Below are 13,232 nucleotides of genomic sequence, written 5' to 3' on the forward strand. Positions count from 1 at the left end.
GATGATTGCAAGAATAAAACTAATGCCATTTGCCATTTCTGTTTGCATGGGCAGGATTTGTATATACATAAGTATACATGTATCAGTATACATCTGATATAGTATGAGGTTGATAGGAAGCAAAAAGTGTATATGAGAGAGGACATATAGAATACAGACAAAAATGGGGGGAAAAAACCCCAACTTGTATTAAAGCCATTCTGTTCAAGCAAATGTGCTCTTTCAAATATTTTATTACTATTTGGAAGCCACCTAACATCATGTTTCATGTCTCTTCATGTGTTGGTTTATGTGTTCCTCAGTTCTTCTTAGTGACAGTCTACAAACTGAAAAAACTTTCATTTAAGATACTGTACATATTTTGACTCTGGGTATTTCTACTACTATAAACTATGTCTATTTGATAGGTTTAAGATGTGGAATTCTATAGTGTGTCTTTTTATGGAGTTTTTTATACATGTGATATTAGTATTCAAAAATGAATAAAAAAAAGCCATAGTTTATCATTCATGCCATATTTTAAGAGTTAATGCTGAAGAATAGAGACATGTGTGTGGTTGCGGATGTTATAAATTGCATTATTCTTCATTGTTCAGCATCATCTCTCTCTCTCTCTCTCTGTCTTTCTGTTTCTGTCTTTTACACCCTCACACTGATTCCAAACCCGCCCATCCACTTTAGCGTGCAGCTTTTCCCAGGCCTTGCTCTCCAATTGGGCTTTTCTCTTCAGACAAAGCTGGGAAATGGGAAAGGCTAACAAAGTGTCTGTAATAGGAAGCACGCCTCTATGTGTTGTTTATGATTTATCTCCTTTTGAGTTCCATGCTCTTGCCATTCTGTTTGTTCTTGGCAAAGACATGCTTTCCTACCTAAAAGCTAGAAACTGATGAAGCCAGTCATAGATGGCTTTCCTTCCGGTCTTACTGTAATGAGACTTTTAGATTCTGAAGTTTTGTCTCCTGAGTTTTATTGAACTCATACAAATTTAGTTTGCTGATATCTCAAGGGGAAGGTATCTAGTAAAGAGGTATATTTATGTGTTTTGAAGAATGGGCTGTTATTTTTACTTTAATGTGCTATTAGTTTGACTACTTTATGTAGTGTGCAATGAAGCATTTCATAACTTTTGCTGGACTTGTTTTTTGGGACATTCAGGAGAAAGTCCCCCTGTAACACCTTGCTGACATGTGCCCAGCTTAAATAAACATGTCTTTAATGCCCCATGGTCATAATGGATGTTTTGTGTTTACATGAAATCAGGCCTAGCAGAAGAGAGAGAGAGAGGGGGAGAGAGAGAGAGAGAGACTACAGCACCGAACTGTTCAGGAAATGTGTTGGCTTATCAAGTGCAGCCATACTGCCTGGCCACAGCCTGGGGGGTTGGAAGGTTACTTCCTGTGATTCTTTTATACAGAGCTGTTCCCATGAGCGGGCATGCCGTATTTTACTAGTACTGCACTCTGAAAAACAGCACTGTTGCATGTAGTGATTCAGACATACAAAGCTATAAGGGAGTCACATACATGTGCAGGCAGGTGTAGGTCAGGAGCTATGCATACCATTCATGGACTTTGCAGGTTCTGCATTGAACGCAACTTGCCTCAGGTTGGTGCCACTACTTGTTTTTGTCTTGCTGGTGGGTAAACCTGAGAACATTGAATGTTTGAGAGTTTTACATAGTTAGTGTTTATGAGCCAGCTTTTATGTGGAGTAATTAATTTACTGAATAATGTTACTTATTTCTTGAGGTTTTGTTTTTGGCATGTTCATTTACTAATAAGCATTAACCACCTGTTCCCTTATAGATTGCTTATGTCTTATGTTTCAGTGCTTTGGTTTTTAGGTAATACCTGACATTAAGCAATCTGTTGAAATTTGTAAAAGTGCATGAAGAGAAATATGATGGGTCCTAGATTTAGGAGTACTTGTCTAGGAATGATGCTGCCAAATGTAAAATCATACAGTTGGAGGCCTTACTCATGGAAGAAAGAAAGCAGAGTGTATTGATATAGAAGTGAGAGCCATGACTGATAATTGTTTCAGTGGTGTACTAAAACCAGCTGACATAGAGGAAGCAAAAAACAAACAAACAAACAAACAAACAAACCTGAATGCTTCCAAAATTTTATAGTCCTGTCCACTTTCCCTTTGTGTCTCCACTTTATTGTGGTCTAGCCAGTGTCATGTTACATGCAAGACATTTTTTCCACCTTTCCCTATTTAGTTTGGCACCCACTTCTTTTGGCATTTCACCTCTGCCCTGTCCAAATATCCCCCTCTGCACTGTTTATCTGAGCCCTGGCAGTTTTCAGAAACGACTCGTTTCCCTTTCTTCCCACTTGGAGTGAAGGCCTCTCCATATCTCCCAGCAACTTGTACATTTTAATATCTCAGACTGTTTGGAGCTGTGGTATTTGAACTTGACTGCTGCTGGGATACTGTATTTTTCACATGAAGGTCTTTTTCTTTAATGTCTGTTTTTGCTTGACTTTCTTTTCTACTGTCTCAGCAAAAATAATCTAAGTGGTCTTTTATTTCATTATCTTATATGAAATTGTGCATTTACTGTATTTTCTGGAACAATTTTACCTTTACTCAATAATAAATACCATAAGTCTGGCCTAGGCCCACCTGCAGGTCTTGAGTAAGTGGATTTCCATTAAACTCCTGAATTGGAACTGACTCAGACTCTGATTACTTGACCTAGCTAAACACATGCAGTGAGGTAATTCAGTTCTCACAGACTGTGTGACAGTTCTGTCCTGGCTGGTGTGCATTCATGCAGGTTACCATTCTGAGGGGAAAGGATGGTTTTGGCTTCACTATCTGCTCAGATTCCCCTGTGCGTGTGCAGGCTGTGGACCCAGGTCAGTCACGTTACATTCTAGAAAATTGTTCCTGCAGAACAGAAACTGATACATGTGTCTTTCCATATTTGAGATTTTCATTATTGTATACTGCAATATGCTAGCTATGGACTTTGGTTCTCTGTCATTCTTTAAGGTGGTCCAGCTCACCAGGCTGGTTTGCAGCAGTTGGACACAGTGCTTCAACTGAATGGCCAACCAGTAGAGCACTGGAAATGTGTGGACCTGGCACATGCCATCAGGTCTGTCACTCTTACTGTAGAGTCATAAATATCACATAGCTACTGTAGGGTGTGATGATAGAAATCTTACTCATGCAGATGCCTACAGAAAGTCTTGGCTTTCTGTAAGTATGCTTTCAAGATTTTCTTTGTGTGATTTCTAAAAAATGACAAGAATACTTGAAATTTCCATTATAAATGGATTATATAACTTTTAGTAATTAATGCATTTAAGCTTGCTATGATTTCACAACTAGTTATGTTTTCCTTGTGTGTTTTGAGTAATCTAGTAAGCCTGACTTGCATAACTGTATTGCCAGCAATGAACCTGTTTAATCTGATCTTGAAACTGGACATTAACAGGTGGCATAATCATTAATGTTACACTTGGCTACTTGTTGAAAGTAAATTTACTAGAAAAAAGTTACAGCTAAAGTACAGCCAAGTTATGCAAGAAATCTTCAGTGCTTTACATTTATGTGTGCCAAACAGCCTAAAAAGCATTTTATAACATTTTGAATGTTAACTAAAAATAATCCATATTGCAAATACATCAGTAACATTTCAACAGCAGTTTTCAGAAACTATTATTCTGGAAACTCTTCCTAGTTTAAGAAATTCTCTGGGAAGAAACAGCTGATAAAAACTAACAGCCAAAAGTTAATGAACCAAAAAATTCTAAATGTAATGCAAGCTGATAATGTGTCCATGTCATTATGTAGGTTTGTTGTCATATGAACCAATTAACCTCAGAGATTTTATGCCACTCAAGATTAGACATTTTGCATTCCTCTTGGTATTTGTTACATATGATTTTAGATTTTTCTGGTATCATTAGAAAGCTTAGTGCTATTTTTGGAACAATAAAACATGCATTTTTAGTTGATGTAAGGGATTTCAGAGACCTGGTTGTTATTTATTATAGGTAAAGTAAAAATTAACATGTTTGAAAGGCCTGTCATCCCACCGAAGCCAGGCTGTTAAGATGTTCTAAGCATCAATTAATTTATTATAGCATTCTCTTCTTTTCCTCTCCTGTCTCTCTCAGCTACTCTTACAGAAAAAAGTCTGAATGAAAGTGCTGAAATACAGTAAATGTCTTATTGCCATTTGAAATAAAAGTAAAATTATATAGTGTAAAAGGCAGAAGTACGGGAGTTACATAAAATGTGACAGTAGGTATAACATGTTATTGCAGCTTATATAAAAACTCAGCTGAACATTCTGGCAATGGCCTATCACTCAGAATGTAAATGTATAGACAGGACAGCTTCATTGTACCTTGCCATAGATTTTACAAGCCTATAGAACTGTACTGGAGGGATGCAGGGATGAAAATTACTCTTCCAAAAGACATTCGCTCAGTGGGTGTTGGGTAATCCCCCATGTTAAATTGGGTTAAACTCTGGTGAGTGTGAAGATCATACAGTGATGCTTGAAAGTTTGTGAACCCTTTAGAATTTTCTATATTTCTGCATAAATATGACCAAAAACATCATCAGATTTTCACACAAGTCCTAAAAGTAGATAAAGAGAACCCAGCTAAAGTTAAGTCAAGTTTATTTGTATAGCACTTTTAACAATAAACATTGTCGCAAAGCAGCTTTACAGAATTTGAACGACTTAAAACATGAGCTAATTTTATCCCTAATCTATCAAATCAAATAAAAAATAAAATCAAGTTTATTTGTATAGCGCTTTTAACAATAGACACTGTCGCAAAGCAGCTTTACAGAATTTGAACGACTTAAAACATGAGCTAATTTTATCCCTAATCTATCCCCAATGAGCAAGCCTGTGGCGACGGTGGCAAGGAAAAACTCCCTCAAACGACATGAGGAAGAAACCTCAAGAGGAACCAGACTCAAAAGGGAACCCATCCTCATTTGGACAACAACAGACAGCCTGACTATAATATTAACAGTTTTAACAGGTATAACCCTCAACTGTCCTCATGGGGCCGTCCTTCACAGGAGCGGTGCGATAAAACTCCGACCAGACACAGGGCACCAGGATGGATCAAGCAGGTCTGAGGGGCAGAAGAGGCCAGCATCTCAATCCCAGGATCAACATGTAACTCAGAGGGACAGATTGGGGGGGAAGAGAGAGAGAAAGAAAACACAGGTTGTTAGGTATGCCCTAAAAATGACAAGTATTAAATCTGTGTGGTAGGCTTGCAGAGATGAGCGTCTTTACATCAGGCATAACACACAACAATGGCATGTTAATATGGTAAAAAATATCATGACCTGCTCTGGCTGGATGCTTGATTGGGTGATGGGAGCACACTCCTCAGCAATGATGAGATGCAGATGGGACCCTTAGGGCTGGCCAAGACAATTCAGTTACATTTCACCGGGTCTGGGACATGCGACAGAAAGTCTGACGGCCGATTCCCTGCAGGCTACGATAGCCAGTCGAGGTCTCCACCCTCTCCACCAAAAGATTTCCTGTTGACTCCATGTAACTCAGAGGGACAGATTTGGGGTGGGGGGGAGGGAAAGAAAACACAGGTTGTTAGGTATGCCCAATGTCACCTGAATAAGTAGGAGCAGTATACATATTGCACCGAGTACAAGCAGGGACTCTGGCAACTAACTATGACAGCATAACTAAAAGGAGAGAGCCAGAAGGTAACACAGGCATGAGAGAGCCCCGGGACATAAAGCAGCCAGCCACTACACCGTCAACAAACTCGAGTGAGCAAGTGAGTGGGGACTGACAGCATCCATACATCCCAGTTTACCAAAACACTCTATGTCTGAGGACCCTCTAGATCTACACCATTAACAAAATGCTTGACTAAACAGATATGTTTTCAGCCTAGACTTAAATGCTGAGACTGTGTCTGATTCCCGAACACTACTTGGAAGGCTGTTCCATAACTGTGGGGCTTTGTAAGAAAAGGCTCTGCCCCCTGATGTAGCCTTCACTATACGAGGTACCAGCAGATAGCTGTTCTGGGACAAAAATCTTATACTTGGTCATTTATTTATTGAGGAAAATGATCCAATATTACATATCTGTGAGTGGCAAAAGTATGTGAACCTCTAGGATTAGCAGTTAATTTGAAGGTGAAATTAGAGTCAGTTGTTTTCAATCAATGGGATGACAATCAGGTGTGAGTGGGCACCCTCTTTTATTTAAAGAACAGGGGTTTATCAAAGTCTGATCTTCACAATACATGTTTGTGGAAGTGTATCATGACATGAACAAAGGAGATTTCTGAGGACCTCAGAAAAAGCGTTGCTGATGCTCATTAGGCTGGAGTAGGTTACAAAACCATCTCTAAAGAGTTTGGACTCCACCAATCCACAGTCAGATTGTGTGCAAATGGAAGAAATTCAAGACCATTGTTACCCTCCCCAGGAATGGTCGACCAACAAAGATCATGCCAAGAGCACAGCATGTAATAGTCAGCAAGGTCACAAAGGACCCCAGGGTAACTTCTAAGCAATTGAAGGCCTCTCTCACATTGGCTAATGTTAATGTTCATGAGTCCACCATCAGGAGAACACTGAACAACAATGGTGTGCATGGCAGGGTTGCAAGGAGAAAGCCACTGCTCTCCAAAAAGAACATTGCTGCTCATCTACTAAAGATCACGCAGACAAGCCTATTGGATACTATTGGAAAAATGTTTTGTGGATGGATGAGACCAAAATAGAACTTTTTGGTTTAAATTAGAAGCATTATGTTTGGAGAAAGGAAAACACTGTTAGGGTTTTGCTGGGATTCAAACCTGGTTCGCTGGTGTGATAATCCAGCAAACCCCCACTAGGCCACCAGGGGGATGACTCAAGTGCAGAGGCTTGAGGCAGAAGTAGAAAAGTATCAAAAAAGTTTATTTACAAAATGTACAATCCACGGCAAAAAAAAAACAAAAGTAATCCAAAAGCTCAGAAGATAAATGGAAAATAAAAAATATCCAAAAGTTCAAAGTCCAAAAATAAGAAAAGAAAAGGCAAAAATGCAAACGCTCAGAAGATCTCAAAAATGGTAAAAAACAAAATTCAAAAAGGTCCAAAAAGAAAGCAAAGTACAAAAACCACAAAGACACAGGCAAGAAACATGGAACAGAGGGAACTAGCACTAACAGGCATAGCATAGGAAAAAGACTCCATGACAAGGGAACAAACAGAGGGGTATTTATACACACAAACAATTAAGGAACAGGGCGGGGCAGGAAACAGGCAATCAAGACAAACACAAAACACAGTGGCGGCCTCTAGAGGCCAAAACAAACATGACAAGATAAACATAACAGCGGCCTCTAGAGGCCAAAACAGTCCCAGTCCTAACAAACACTGCATTGCAGCATAAGAACCTTATCCCGTCTATGAAACATGGTGGTGGTAGTATCATGGTTTGGACCTGTTTTGCTGCATCTTGCTATCATTGATGGAACAATGAATTCTGAATTATACCAGTGAATTCGAAAGGAAAATGTCAGGACATCTGTCCATGAACTGAAACTCAAGAGAAGGTGGGCCATGCAGCAAGACAACAACCCTACGCACACAAGTCATTCTACCAAATAATGGTTAAAGAAGAATAAAGTTAATGTTTTGGAAAGGCCAAGTCAAAGTCCTGACCTTAATCCAATCGAAATGTTGTGGAAGGACCTGAAGCGAGCAGTTCATGTGAGGAAACCCACCAACATCCCAGAGTTGATGCTGTTCTGTATGGAAGAATGGGCTAAAATTCCTCCAAGCCGGTGTGCAGGACTGATCAACAGTTACCAGAAATGTTTAGTTGCAGTTATTGCTGCACAAGGGGGTCACACCAGATACTGAAAGCAAAGGTTCACATACTTTTGCTCAAAGATATGTAATATTGGATCATTTTCCTCAATAAATAAATGTATAATATAATATTATAAAAAGTATAATATAATATTTTTGTCTTATTTGTTTAACTGGGTTCTCTTTATCTACTTTTAGGACTTGTGTGAAAATCTGATGATCTTTTAGGTCATATTTATGCAGAAATATAGACAATTCTGAAAGGTTCACAAACTTTCAAGCACCACTGTAGCATATCATTTACATCATTTTCATCCTTTTCAAACCATTCTGTGAGCCCTCATGCTTTGTGGATGGAGACATTGTTATCCTGGAAGAGATCACTGCTTTCAGGATGAAAATATTTCTATCATAGGATAAAGATGATCAATAAAATCACGTCACTCCTTCCTGTAATGTGTGTCACCTGTCTGCATAATTGCAGTGTAAGTGGCTCACAGTATGCTGTACTGAAAATGCTGGCTATGAAAGAACACATTTAACATCGGAAATGATTTGTAAATTTAATGTTACAGTCCTTTAAAATGTTTTCTCCTCCTTTAGAAACTGCCGTAATGAGATCACTGTGGTGGTCTGGAGAACAATGCCGGTCATGAAGCCCTACTATGAAGGTCTGATTCACAGGCCCTCATATAAAACTTCTGGCTTTGACAGTCTGTCTCCTGCCACCAAGACCCAAAACAAAACGCCACCCCTGCTTTCCCGACCATCCAACCACAAACTAAGCCGTCATAAGAAAGGAAACAGCTCTGAGAGTGCAGGAAATGGAACCAGGGAGCCAACATGGTCATGGACAGGGAAACGGGAAGAGAATGACTACAAAACACGTACACAGACCCTCAAGGGCACCCGTGTGACATCATCGAATGGTGACAATTACATCATCTTGTCCCCTGTCAATCCAGGAAACCAGGTAAAGATTAATCCACTTAATCTCATGCGTGTATTCTAATACACCACAGCATTTTATCAGTCCTTTATTTCACATTCATGTTAATGTTATGGCCAGCAGCTTGTTATGGCCCCTTAGCTGCTTTTCTGCATAGCTTGAGCTCTGATCTCTGAGCTTCATGTGTTTTCGTAATATGTGAGATCTCTTTTTCATTAGGAGCCCTCAATATAATACAATCTTAATCCTAGTCTTTATATTGTTCAAACTTCAACATGTGGACAGTGAGGTTAGTCGAATCTTGCCTAGTTATAGAGGCTTCAACCTTTTGTATTTTGTTTCAAGATACTGAACAAGGCTAATTGCTCTTATTAGATTGCTTTGTCAGGTAAATGTTTCTTTTATATTCAGATATTACAACCTGTTTATCCAGACAGCAATGGAACACTAGGAACCCTTGGTAAGAACATCCATAGTTTATGGTTTTTTAACATATTTAAATAATTATAGTTGCAGTTATAAATGAACACAACAAGTGAAAGTTTTTATGAGAGAAAATAATTCCTAATGTCTGGAATAACCTTGATTAATATAATACAGTTCCAATTTACTCTGTTCTCTTCAGGGAGAATTTATCAGACTCACTCCTCAAGAGGAATTCAGCAGAGCACGGCCTACCTCCAGGACACTGGAGGGGACGCGCGAGCCACATTACGCAGGTCTCTGAACAGCAAGACAGCCACAATTCCACCCTCATCATATAGACAGAGCTTCGCCAACTACCAAAACTGCACACTTGTACAGTCACATCTTCCCCACTCCAGCTACGGCACTTATGTCAGCCTGGCCCCCAAGATCCTCATCTTTCCTGTGTTTGTCCAGGTAGAGGACCAAGGGTTTATTCCCACTGTTTCAAATTACTACTTGGGTCATTATGCTTGGAATGAGATTATATCTGTATGACTAATGCTCTGAACTGGATATCAGAGTTATAATCTGTAAATGGACATGTTTTGTAGCCACTGGACCTATGCAGCCCAGAGAGAACGCTGCTTCTGTCTGAAGAGATGATCCTTCATGACAGCACAAACATGGCACTTAAGGTAAGGCTAAAAATGCTCCCTCGTTAAAACTAAAAGGTTAAAAACTAAAAAAGGTTAAAAAGGTAAAAACTAAAGGGCTTTAGTATAAATACAGAGGTGATTATACAGTAGGAAATCCCACACGCCGATTGGTCGAGAGACTCATTTATTTCTCAATAATAATTCTCAGATTCATGGTCGAGAGATTACATTTATTTCTCGATAATCACCTTCAGCAACTCAGCAAAATGTAAGCCAAGCACTTTGTCACTGCAAGTGAGGAAGAATTAGAAATTATGAAAGAAAACACTGTTCCTATAATCACTAAAGATGCTACGAAGTTTGGTCTAAAACTATTCAAAGGTAAGTTGCAATTGTGATGTATTTTATCTATTTCAAAACAAAGTATTTTAGTGACTCAGCGTAGATAAGTGACATAAGCCTGTGCACATTACATTTGCATGCCACTTTTGAAGACTGAAATAAATGATTTAAAAAAAATTATTTAAAAAAAAACAAAAAAACACCAGTGTATTTATACTAAAACAATTATCCATGCTCCGTGAATATCGGTGAATAATAACCTCAACTTTGTCTCAGTTATTATTTAAATAATATTGGCTGGCTTTGAGTGGTATATCAGATATTGAACTCATCTTCAATTCATTCAGTATCATGCTAACTGAATGGAAATTCAGTTAGCATGATACTGAATGAATTGAAGATGAGTTCAATATCATGCTAGCTGAATGGAATATATCTGATATACCACAAAAAAAGCCAACCATTATTATTATTATTATTATTACACATGCACACTCTCTCTTTTCCAGCTTTTCGATGTCCGTTGGTGTGTTTTTATCTTGTAAACAGAGGGGAACTGTCAGGGCCTTCTAGGCCTTCAGAGAAGGCCCAAACATATTAGCATTTCAAATGTTGTCTTTAATTTCTTACATTCTTTAATTGCTTTCATTCTTTCATAATTTCATTATAATTATTCTCTTCTAATTCTAATTTGGACTCATATTCTATCAAATTTGCTTCAGAAATGAAAGGGTTACTGTCCTGAAAACATTAAAATAGAGTAATCCAATGAGATTTTTTTTGTTTGTTGTCTCTAGGCAGAGAAGTATTTTGAGCTGGCTCACTCATTGGTTAGGACTTCATTGCTGGGACAGGAGGCCATGGCAGTGTATGTTTATGTAGGAAGTGACAGATGAATTAGCCAATCAGATTTTGATTTATAGTGAGAGGGACCAAAAATGTATTGCCCTTGGCCATCTCAAGCTTCACTGCGCATCGACGCCGTTAGCGCAGCAGTTACTTCACTTCCAGCTGGTGTAGCATTCATCAGTAGTGTTAGCGAATGCTAATAAAGTGGTCAAGCCAGTGCTAATAAGAGCAAGTAGCACAGGCTTATGACCGACAAACTAAGATTTCTGTTTCCAGACTCTTCTTCCACACACACTCACCGCAGTATTTTTCACTCATACTTAAGTATTTATTTCCCTGTGTAATTTACTTTTAAAATCAACACTGACAACAACACAGAACGGAGCTACCTGGCAGCCTGCTGCTAACCCCTTGCAAAATCCTTTGCCCTATTGCTTTTTTGGTGTGTCTGGCTAAGTTTTGGCTGAGCCAACATCCCAGCTCGAACAGTAATGATTTGCCACTGCTTGTAAATATGTGAGAAGAATATCTAATGAAGTTCTGGTAGCCTCTCTAGTGTTCAATGCGTCGTTAGTTTCAGTTTTCAGTTTATTTATTTAGTGCTTAATTATAGCATAGCTAATCCTTGTACTGGATTAACCTAGTCTTTTTCTTTCCCAGTGAACAAAGAAATGGTTCTGAGCATGCACAGCAGAAAACTCTCTCGTTGGATATTTGTATCAGCTCCGACATGTGACGTCATGTTGTCTTGACAACATGCAATTTCATAAACCATATTGAACGCTAGGGCGGCACGGTGGTGTAGTGGTTAGCGCTGTCGCCTCACAGCAAGAAGGTCCTGGGTTCGAGCCCCGGGGCCGGCGAGGGCCTTTCTGTGCGGAGTTTGCATGTTCTCCCCGTGTCCGCGTGGGTTTCCTCCGGGTGCTCCGGTTTCCCCCACAGTCCAAAGACATGCAGGTTAGGTTAACTGGTGACTCTAAATTGACCGTAGGTGTGAATGTGAGTGTGAATGGTTGTCTATGTGTCAGCCCTGTGATGACCTGGCGACTTGTCCAGGGTGTACCCCGCCTTTCGCCTGTAGTCAGCTGGGATAGGCTCCAGCTTGCCTGCGACCCTGTAGAAGGATAAAGTGGCTAGAGATAATGAGATGAGATGAGATATTGAACGCTCATTCTCCATTGGGTAGAGTGGCATAATACACGTAGGATAAGCGATATGCTAACAATATGCATGCCATCGAACCAAATAAATGAAACCTGCTAGAAGGGAATAGAATACATGTTTTTATTCCATGGAAAAAGTGTCCTGTATATGTCATAATTACTGATTTTCACCTCACCTTTGGCAAATAATTGTTAAATATTATGACAAGTGGCCTTTTCCTGTATTCCTGAATTGTCATTTTTTAATTTTCTTTTAAACTGAAAAGTGGCACTGTGAAACTGTACCAAGCATATTTTCAGTCCATCACTAACAAGAGGATTTATCTATTTTTTACAAACTTCATAATTGCAGACCTTATCAATATTTGCATACTCTACTGTTTTCAGCAATCCCCTAGCCACATTTGTGATATTTACCTCTTTTGTCTGACCAGTGATTAAAAAAAAATTGCAATTTGACAGATTTGATTTGCTAACCTTTCGAGATGCATAATCATGCACAATCATGGGGCAGTGTTATCATTGCCTCATTTAGCTCCAGAGTTATTATTGCAAATAGTCAAAACTGGGAGCTGCAACAAGCAGCTCACTGGGGTAGGAATCATGCCCTGTACTTGGTCTATGAACGTTTTCAGTGGAGTAGATGGACAGGACAGCTAATTGACAGGGTTGCCAATTTGCCAGTGCTAGTTTAAAAGTGCTCTGTGGCTGCCAAGATCTGAATTTATAGCAATTAAATCTAATACACGTTCACAAACAATGGCAAAGTGTAAATGCAGACAGTGATCTATGATGAGTAGAACAATTTTTGTTGTAAAATACTGCAAAGATTGGGAGAAGAAAAGGGGGATTCAGGAGTGGATAATGTCTGAACACCAGAAATGTGTGCACTCCATGGTGATTTTGTTTCCCACACAAACGCTTGAAAAAATAAAAATGTCTCTCTTTTCAAATGGCTCCTTTTTGGGCTAGTTTCAGGGCTTTAGTATGGGTTCTTTTTTTTTTTTTTAAGCTGCGGGTGGTCTGGAAAAT

The 13,232-nt window shown here is 39.1% G+C and overlaps 1 protein-coding gene across 1 annotated transcript in view; it reads left to right on the plus strand.

Moving 5' to 3' along the window:
• Positions 1-1,455: 1,455 nt before the first annotated feature.
• LOC132872229 (regulator of G-protein signaling 3-like) overlaps positions 1,456-13,232 on the plus strand; it is a 47,473-nt gene continuing 35,696 nt past the window's right edge. Inside the window, exons 1-7 of the mRNA XM_060906898.1 lie at positions 1,456-1,605; positions 2,786-2,867; positions 3,004-3,109; positions 8,437-8,806; positions 9,194-9,242; positions 9,408-9,664; positions 9,802-9,885. Coding sequence (XP_060762881.1) covers positions 1,552-1,605; positions 2,786-2,867; positions 3,004-3,109; positions 8,437-8,806; positions 9,194-9,242; positions 9,408-9,664; positions 9,802-9,885 — 1,002 coding nt within the window. The 5' untranslated portion in view covers positions 1,456-1,551. The remainder of the gene's footprint in view (positions 1,606-2,785; positions 2,868-3,003; positions 3,110-8,436; positions 8,807-9,193; positions 9,243-9,407; positions 9,665-9,801; positions 9,886-13,232) is intronic.

The sequence above is a fragment of the Neoarius graeffei genome, chromosome 24 (assembly GCF_027579695.1).
Source record: "Neoarius graeffei isolate fNeoGra1 chromosome 24, fNeoGra1.pri, whole genome shotgun sequence".
Taxonomy (NCBI): Eukaryota; Metazoa; Chordata; class Actinopteri; order Siluriformes; family Ariidae; genus Neoarius; species Neoarius graeffei.